Source organism: Triticum urartu, chromosome 3 (genome assembly GCF_003073215.2).
Source record: "Triticum urartu cultivar G1812 chromosome 3, Tu2.1, whole genome shotgun sequence".
Lineage (NCBI taxonomy): Eukaryota > Viridiplantae > Streptophyta > Magnoliopsida > Poales > Poaceae > Triticum > Triticum urartu.
In genome coordinates, this window is record NC_053024.1 from 471,636,415 (window position 1) to 471,645,851 (window position 9,437).

Genomic DNA, 9,437 nt, shown 5'->3' on the forward strand with positions numbered 1-9,437 from the left:
TTTTATTCGTCCTTGTAATGGATTGCCTTGCGCGGATCATGGACAGGGCCGACAACAATATAATCCTGTCCACACTGAACCCACAGTGTGTGAAATTTAGAGCTTCTCTGTATGTAGATGATGTGATCATCTTCTTAAAGCCACAGCTTGCTGACATGGAGGCCACTAGCCAGATCATGAGGCTGTTTGGAGAAGTAACATGACTGCACACGAACTTCAAAAAAGTAGTTTCTACCCAATTAGATGCGATGAGATCGATCTTGAAAGTTTGCAATCCACATTGGGTTGTTAGCTAGCGTCCTTCCCATGCAAATATCTAGGTATGCCATTATCCGACAGAAAACTCACGAAAACGAATTGCCAACCAATAATGGACAAGTTTGGCTTGGCGTGCGCTGGATGGAAAATTGGATGGATCAACATTGTCGGCAGTCTAACCTTGGTCTGGGTTGTCCTCTCGGCGTTATTAACCTTCTAGATGATCTCGATTGCTCAACCAAAGTGGCTGGACAAGATGGTGGACAAAATCAGAAGGCCTTTCCTCTGGACTGGTGAGAGCTCTGCAGTGGGTGGAAAATGCTTGGTCAGATGGTCACTGGTCTGTAGGCCACTGGAATTCGGAGGACTGGGAATTTCTAACTTATACATCCACAACATTGCTCTTCGCTTGCGATGGCTGTGGCAGCAAGCCACAATCCCGAACAGACCTTGGGATGGCCTACCCTTCCCCTCGGACAAGCTAACACGAAGGATATTTTAGGCAAGTACAGTGATCAACATAGGCAATGGTGAGAGCTTCAAATTTTGGCACAGCATTGGCACACTGGAATCATCCTCAAAGACGCAGCGCCCACCTATTCGCCCACAGCAGAGGATCCAAACTAACAATAAAAGCGGCGATGACCGGAAACCACTGGATTGACTGCATCAAGCCGAATCCTACGCTCGCCGTTCTTCAGGAATACCTTTGGATATGGAACCTACTCCAAGAGGTGCACCTACAGCCCCATACTTCAGATTCCATTTCTTGGAAATGGACGGCTGATGGCTCCTACTCAGCCAAGTCTGCATACCAAATGCTTTTCCAAGGACTGATCAGATCAAATTACAAGCAGCTTATCTGGGACTCCAGGACACTAGCAAAGTGTAAATTTCATGCTTGGTTAGGCATCCAAGGAAGGTGCAACACGGCTGATATACTTCTGAAGAAAGGTTGGCCTCACACACCCATATGCAAGTTATGCAACACCCAGCAAGAAACCGCCCTGCATTTGTTTTCCCAATGCAGTTACACTCGAATGATCTGGGAGGACATAATTCAGCGTTTCAGTGTTCCCATGGACTCGCCGATCAGCACTGAACCAAACCTCGATGACTGGTGGTTTAAATCAATCCAAAACAGGGCACCGGCCACAGCCACACAGATCTGCACCTTATTCATTTGTGCTTGGTGGAAGATATGGAAGGAACGGAACAATCGCATTTTCAAAAACAAGGCTTGCAACACTTCAGTGCTACTTACGAAAATTTGTAATGAGCTCAACTCTTGGAGAACCGCCGGCCTAGCTGGGGCAATGTGGATGCCACCTGATTAGAAAATAGCTTACATTACATAGACTTTTCCTTTCTTTCCTGTCTTTCTCTCTATTTTGCTTACACACCTGTAACTGCTACTGCCACTCTTGGCTCTTCCTCTTACTAAATGAAATCAGCACTGGCTGCTTTTCATAAAAAAAAAACATTCTTGCCGTGCTTTCTTCTTTTTCTAGGATTGTATATATATCAAAGAGATCTCAGGGTTCTTTCTGTAAAAGGGGCTTATGGGAGAGTTCATTTGTTTGCAATAACAGGAAAATTCTTGGTTCCCCTGCATCCCGCCCCAACGCCGCGTGTGCCAGGTCGGCGGCGTAGCCCATGTGGGCCTCCCACGTGCACGCTTCCGTCTTCACCCTCTCCTCTCCTCCCCTCCGCTCTCCAGCGATGAAGGAAAAGCAGAAGCTTCCTTTCCCCTCCACCCCGATATTCTCTTTCTCTGATAATAAAAAAAGAGACTGAAATTCAAACAAGCCACCGTTCATTCCCTCGTCTTCTCGAGTTCATCCGCCGAAACCCTTGCTCCCCAGGGGATTATGGAGGTCTAGGGCTCGGAATCCACCGGAGCGACCAAGCTTGGATTGGGGAGGACGGCCAGGGATGTCGGGGCCCGTCGACCGGTCCGGGAGGCCCGGTGAGTGCCGAGCGTTGCTTCCTTCAACTGCTTGCCCTTCGCGTTTTCTCCTCGGCGCTGCCCTTTCTTCGTGGCGTTCTCGCGCATCGATTCACTACCGTTATTTGCCAGTGCTTGCGAGAGATTATGGATTGGCTGCTTCCGTGGAGTCGAACAATTACTGTAGATGATTCCTCAAAAAAGAAATTACAGTTGATAACAAGATAATTTGCTCAAGATAATCTCCATAACTGTGATTTTGCTCTTGGATTCAGGGCCTGTACGTCTCATGCCTTTCTTCTGAGTGGAGTGTCCAATAACAGTAGTACAGAAAATACCAAATTACTAATTATGAATTATTTTTTTGCATATCTTGAGGATTTTTTTAATATTTCACTAATGTGATAGCAATTAATTAACTGTGAAGCATTACTAAGTGCTCAGTTCACGTATTGCCTTCTCCTTGTCAATACTATTACCACGCCAATAATTGCCCATTTCCATTTCAGTCAGAGAAGGAATGCTGAGATAATATTTGCAGGTGCAGGTTTTGAGGGCTTCACTCGTGATGATGAGAAGGAAGAGAGCAAATCCGATGAAGATAACTCCGAAGGTGACAACAAGGCCAAAAAGGGGTCCTTCAAGAAAAGAGCGATTAGTGCCGGAAATAAATTTAGGCGCTCCTTGAAGAGGAAGAGCAAAAAGAAGAGCGGCAATCTAGCCTCAATAGAGGATATAAGGGATGTGCAAGAGCTGGAAACTGTTGAAAGATTCCGCCTATGCTTGCTTGATGGGGGCTTGTTGCCAGAACGTCATGACGATTATCACACAATGTTAAGGTACCACATCTGCTGATCTGAAAGAATATTTGGGTTTCTTCTTTGGTAGATTACCTCCATTTCCAGCAAAAAAATCGCAAATAACATGCTGATTATATGTTTTAGTGTAAATTTCACCAAATTATATGGGTTTAGTATAGAGGCTGTCACAAAACTACATACATCAGAAAACTACATAGTTTTTGACAAGTTGTATAAAAAAACTACAAATTTAGGTTTTTAAAGTCCCATGGTTTGTGAAAATGCATCACTACATCTGGCTCTGGGTTACAACTAGGGCATGTTTGGTTACCTGCATCATTTTGGCCTCTTTGCATGTGTGGCCCGGTTCAGCATGCCTGAGCTAGTGCAGGCTTAAAACCATGTTCTGGGCCTAGTTTGAACAAGCATTCACACTACATTAAACTTTTTGGATCAAGGCAAGTGCTTCGTCGTGCGGGGGGTACTTGGCCACCACCTCTGCGCCGGAAAGGTTGAAGACGATCACCTTGAAGGTGTCCTCAGTCATCACCTAGCCGATCTGCGAAGCCGGCCCACCCCTGATCCATGGCTAGCCTCCTGTTGATCTCCTGGAGCTTGATCTTCGAGGTGCAGCCGGTGTTCTTCTTGACTGTTATGCAGGCAACCAAACACGCCCTTAGTCCCAAAATAGTTATTTCTGTCAAGCTGGTCTTTTTTTAGAAACCATATCTGATATTCACAGACAAGGAAAACAGTACAGTACAACAAAATATAGACAGGAAAACTAACAAGATCTCTAACTCCCTCCATCTTTTGCTAGAAAACCTGCACAAGCCTAAATCGCCTCCAGGAGACTTCACTGTGCATTAGAAACTCGCGTACAACAGCGAGACAAAGGCTTTACTGCTCGTTTACACCCCCCCCCCCCCCCCCCCCCACACACACACACAGAGACTACCCCACCCACCCACCCAAAAAAAGATCTGGACATCCAGACCTGTGGGACGACACCCTCACTGGCTCTATGTCGACGCTGAAGACCGTGACAGGGAAGAAGCCAGACACTGCCGGAGGGTCTCATTTCCACGCAACAATGCCTCCACCGCAATAACACCAGTGCTCTGCTTGGACACCAAAATGTACACAAAACAAGGAACAAACAACAATCGCCTATAACGTCCCAGGAGCGGGTGGCTTTTGATATGTCTTCTAATGTAGTTTTTTAATTATAATTGGTATTTAAATCTCTTGTTTGTGATAGTTTGTACACTAAAGCTGTAGTTTGTTTCTTCTATTTTCATATATTCCTTCAAAATTAATGTTAAGAAGGAAATTCCAGTTTTGCTCATTTGTTTCAAGTTTTTTTGGATTGGTTCAATTTTATTTTTTTACACCTTCCATGTTTAGGTTCCTGAAAGCAAGAAAGTTTGATATTGAGAAAGCAAAGCATATGTGGTCAGAAATGCTTAGATGGAGGAATGCGTATGGGGTCGACAATATAGAGGTAAATCTAAAATTGGAACATACACCAAGAAAACAAGTGACGCTACTTACTTCACGTGACTTCTAAATTCTAATCTTGACCCTTGATACGTTAGGAATTTGACTACACTGAATTAAATGAAGTTAAGAAGTATTATCCACAATTTTACCATGGAGTGGATAAAGAGGGAAGGCCTGTCTATGTAGAACTAGTTGGAAAGGTTGATGCCAATAAACTAGTCAAAGTAACAACTCTTGACCGATACATAAAGTATCATGTGAAGGAGTTCGAGAGAAGTTTTCAGATGAGGTTTCCAGCTTGTTCCATAGCTGCAAAGAGGCACATAGACTCGTCTACAACTATTTTAGATGTGCAAGGGGTGGTATGTTTTCTTATGGCCAGGTTTGCTTTCAGTGAATCCAATTTTATGTGGTCATGGTAGTCAGTGACTTTGTTTCCATAATTCAGGGCTTAAAGAACTTCTCAAAAGATGCAAGGGAACTAATCATGCGACTGCAGAAGATTGACAATGATAACTATCCAGAGGTAGGTGATGCAATTATCCTGCTTTAATGATTTTCTAAATATTTACTATCTTCTGTTAATTAATAACCTTTTTCTCTATGTGCCCATTTGGTTTCTCTTTCAAATTGCATATGTAGCTAATTACTACTAATTCTGAATGTTTTTGCAGACATTGTGCCGCTTGTACATTATAAATGCTGGGCAGGGCTTCAAGATGTTATGGGGTACAATTAAATCATTTCTTGATCCACAGACTGCTTCGAAGATTCATGTAAGTATTGTAACTTTAACTGTATTTCTGCTTTCACTATCATTAGGGCACCTTTTTGTTCATTGATTGAACTCGTAAGTTTTACTGTGAGTAATGATTAGCTCATGTATCATCTCATCAAGGTTCTTGGAAGCAAGTACCAAAATAAGCTGCTTGAAATAATTGATGAAAGGTAATACCAAACTGTCAAACAATTATTCGTTACTTGCTAATTATGTGTTTGTACATACTGCTGTTCAGCTTCTGCCTAATTTGTTAGTATCATGTCCAGTGAACTGCCAGATTTTCTTGGAGGCAAATGCAGGTGTGAAGAGAGTGGAGGTTGCTCAAAATCAGACAAAGGTCCTTGGAAGGATCCTAACATAATAGAGGTTCCTCCTCGCACTCCTATTACTGGCTGTCCTGTTGTATATCACTAACATAATGTCTCTTCCATTTCTTATAGAGGGTCCTTAATGGTGAAGCAAATTATGGTCAACGAATTCTTGCCATATCAAGCACTGATGGGAATACAGTTTCTTATACTAAGCTTCATTCCTCAGCTGTAAGCACACGTTATTTGGATCATTTTGAATGACTAGATGTCTAGATCACCTTAAAATTTCATTACAAGCTTTATTTTGTTTTTTTGGATCAGAAAAAAACCAGTGATGCCTCAGCCGAATCTACATCTGATGTAGAAGATATTACGTCTCCTGATGCTCCACTGGATGCCATTGTGAACCCTGATTTGACCCTTCATGAGGCAAGTATTTTTTTTGGAAATGGAGGCATGCCCCCGGCCTCTGCATCATGACGATGCATGCAGCCATCTTATTAAAAAGTCTCGAAGTAGCACAAAGTCGTTAAAGTATTACAGCTCGCAAAAGGAGCGGGAAAATAAAAGGAAAGTACATGCTCAAGATCACAACCGGTATGGCAATGTAAAGGACAAGCTCCCTAGACTCCTATCCTATTATGCGATCACCATCCGAACCGGTTGAATATAGCCCGTGCTACCATCTCCCACTGGTTGCACTCAGTAACCAAAGGCTCCCTGGAGTGCATAGGAGTGAGTAAGGACCACGTACGGATCCACGCGGTAGCTCTGAAGATAACCTGCAAGAAAGTTAAAGTATGTTGTCTGTTAAAAATCATATCATTCCTGCAATTCCATATAGCCCATATGAGCGTACATATTCCAATCCGGATACGAGCCGCGGTAATAGTCTCAACCCCGGCTAACCACGTTCCAAACAACGATGCAATGTCAACTGGAGGACTAATGTTAAAGGCTATATGAATCATTCGCCAAAGCAATTTGGCAAGTGGGCACTCTAAGAATAAGTGTTGTATTATTTCATCATGATCACAAAAAACAACAACGTGAACTACCTACCCACCGCCTCTTTATTAAATTATCTTTCGTGAGGATCACTTGCTTGTGGACGAACCACATAAAGATTTTAATACGCAAGGGAACCTTAACCTTCCAAATATGTAGCGATCCTTCATGAGGCAAGTATATATCCGTTTTGAGCGTAACCCAGTTCAAGATATTAACCAATGCTACCACTAGAAGTACGTAAGTTTTGGCTATGTGCATCGTATGATGCAGAGGCCGGGGTTATCCCCTTCTCGGAAAAAAAAGCGCAAATTTTATGTTCAACTGGCAAAATATGATATAATTTATCATGTTCATTTTGTCTTTCAAGCTTCAACTACCCGAGACTAAGTTGTAGCAGTCTACTATCTGAAACTGTGATAATAAGTGGAGAAGTGCCTTTTGGGTTCCTGCGAGATTCTTAATTTGTGGCTTTCATTTTTTTCCATTATTTTTTCGTGGTCAGTATGCTTATTGATTAATGTAGCCTACTTGCAGCCAAAATCTTCAGGACATGCTTCAACTTCTGGTACTGCTCCTGTCGTAGAGGAAAGCGTCCCCACTGTTGTTGACAAGCTTGTGGATGATGTGTGCAACAGTCCAAGAGCCACTTCAGTGGCTTCTACCTCAGGTTTTTATGTATTGCTATCACTCTTAACGTTACCGTGACTTATGGCCATATTGTACAGAATAACTAGAAACATACTCACTGCATAATGAACCTTCTAGCACAGAACATTCTTTCAGGAGTAGAGTATGTTATTAAAAGAGCTCCACTATGATGGTTGATGAGCTTAACGGATTTATACTGACTAGTTTTGTTGCATGCTTCACCCAGGTTCATTCTCCTTGAGAAATATACGTATGGCATTGGGAGTGCTACGAACTCAGATTGTTACTTGTCTGACAGTTTTTATTATGAGCCTCTTTATGGTGATCCGTTCTGCCCCAAGCAGAATATCTGAAAGGTTCTCAAGACAGTCCATTGCCTGTGATCACAATTGTGGGGAATTTCCCCAAAATTTGGAGTTTAAGGTACCGTATGTGTTAAGACAGCTTCGTGAACTGGAGGAGAAGGTGGTTGTACTTGAAGCAAAACCATCTCAAATGCCACTTGAGAAAGAGGAAGTGCTCAATACAGCTGTTTGCCGTGTCGATGCATTGGAAGCTGAGCTGATTTCTACAAAGAAGGTACCTCCGGTTCAATATATCAAGTGCATATCCTTATTTTTTTGCGGGGGTAGTTTTATAACAATTGTTGAGGTTAGTGCCTGTAACATTTGACCCAATTTTATGATTTCCACGACAAGCATGAGAAACACCATCATGCATGCCTCTGACCATTCATTTTCCGTAGTATTTTCCTCTGTTAACATTTGTTTCTCTTCCTCTCATAGTATATGATTGCTCTCCATTGACCCTTGTTTCTCTTTCTCGCATGTCCAGGTGCTCTATGAGACATTGATAAGGCAGGACGAGCTGCTTGCATATATTGAAAAGCAGGACAAAAACAAATTCCCGGTATGTTCTCCCCTATTGTTTGTTCGTCCCCTTTTAAGCTTGGGAAGGGCGCGTTCTTGGTGCTTAGCCCTTCTAGTCCATACTGTGACTCCATCCATTAATTTGCAGAAGAAGAGGTTCTGCTTCTAAGTGCTGGAGTACGCTCTCAACTATTTATTTTCCTTCAAGACGGGTATTCTTCTTGCCAAATTGGATGCATATATTTGTAATATGTTTGTGTGTAAAGTTCTGTAAGTGTATATCACGAATAGAAGGGCAGGCGAGCATTTTGCCACGTCTTTGATGTTCCACTGCTGAGTACTTATATTGTTGATGCCTGGAACATATTTCGAGTCCAGAGAAGCAAAGTGTACAGTACAGAGTTTATAGAAATACAAAGGGTGTAGCGTACAGAATTCGCCGTGTCCGGTTGAGAAAGACCTTTTCTTCTCGTCCATCTAATTTTGTTGTTGAGCGTTGAATTTGGTGGCCTGAAGAACACCGGCATCGATGCAGCTCCAATGTTAGTGATCGCGTTGATCCGTCGGAGTCTTGAGACGAAAGCAGCCCAACTTGAGACGGCGGCGTATGTGATTCTAGCTGGACCTGGGAGTACGTTACTCACCTACGCCGTCCGTTGTTAGCCGTATTGTAGTGGGAATGGGACGCTGGCTCGTAAGTCGTGCCGTCGTACAGCGGCCGGTGGTGGCGTCCGTTTTGCCCGTGGGAAAAGTTGGATGCGTCTCGTCTCGAGAGAGCATCGTGTTCTTGTGCCAGTGTAGTGTACTCCTTCCCTTTGGAAATACTTGTCTTAGAAATTGTTGTATCTAGAACTAAAACACTTGAGAGTTGGAGACGTCTCTCGGACCAAATCATGAGGCAGGAAAAAACTTTGTACTGTTTCGCTTCTGTGATTATGTCATCCATCTCTTGACCTAACAAATTGGTGCAAATGAAAATACTCCTACTCTGCTAAAAAGGGGACTCTGCATGCAACTATGCAAGCCAACGGCAGACACCGATCCAATGCGATTCTGGTTTGACTGCATGCCTGTTTGCTATCAGCCCGCTGACGAGTGTGCGTTTCCTCGGTGCATATTCCGCCATGAGCACAGTGGATGGCCGGAGGTAGAGCCACCCGGTTGTGCTGCCCGGGGACACCATCATCGTGCACGTATGGCGTCAGACAGGCCAATCAGGGCACAGGCGCAGCAGCCACACGACCGTCCCCGTCTCGTCGAGCGGGCGATTGGTTGATTTGCTCGGCTTGGTTCCAGTGGAGCGCAGGT

General features: G+C 43.6%; 1 protein-coding gene across 4 annotated transcripts; it reads left to right on the forward strand.

The window, feature by feature from the left end:
• The first annotated feature begins 1,946 nt into the window (after positions 1-1,946).
• Positions 1,947-8,564, forward strand: LOC125544419 (phosphatidylinositol/phosphatidylcholine transfer protein SFH8-like). 4 transcript variants are annotated; one of them, XM_048708110.1, is made up of 14 exons: positions 1,947-2,227; positions 2,748-3,045; positions 4,414-4,510; positions 4,605-4,871; positions 4,958-5,035; positions 5,184-5,285; positions 5,408-5,457; positions 5,545-5,656; positions 5,731-5,829; positions 5,923-6,030; positions 7,147-7,279; positions 7,487-7,839; positions 8,095-8,169; positions 8,278-8,564. In XM_048708110.1, the coding sequence occupies exons 1-14, from the start codon at positions 2,194-2,196 to the stop codon at positions 8,296-8,298; spliced, it is 1,827 nt and encodes a 608-aa protein (XP_048564067.1). In that variant the 5' UTR covers positions 1,947-2,193; the 3' UTR covers positions 8,299-8,564. The 4 variants fall into 4 exon arrangements, with proteins under 4 accessions (XP_048564067.1, XP_048564069.1, XP_048564068.1 ...); XM_048708112.1 differs by having other exon boundaries at positions 5,557-5,656; XM_048708111.1 differs by having other exon boundaries at positions 1,949-2,227; positions 2,754-3,045.
• The last annotated feature ends 873 nt before the right edge of the window (positions 8,565-9,437 follow it).

Bases quoted from the DNA above. Each gene is read 5' to 3' on its own strand.
- LOC125544419 (XM_048708110.1), top strand. From the start codon at position 2,194: ATGTCGGGGCCCGTCGACCGGTCCGGGAGGCCCG. The intron at 5,286-5,407 runs GTAAGTATTGTA...CATCTCATCAAG, and splicing joins AGACTGCTTCGAAGATTCAT to GTTCTTGGAAGCAAGTACCA. The intron at 5,657-5,730 runs GTTCCTCCTCGC...CATTTCTTATAG, and splicing joins AGGATCCTAACATAATAGAG to AGGGTCCTTAATGGTGAAGC.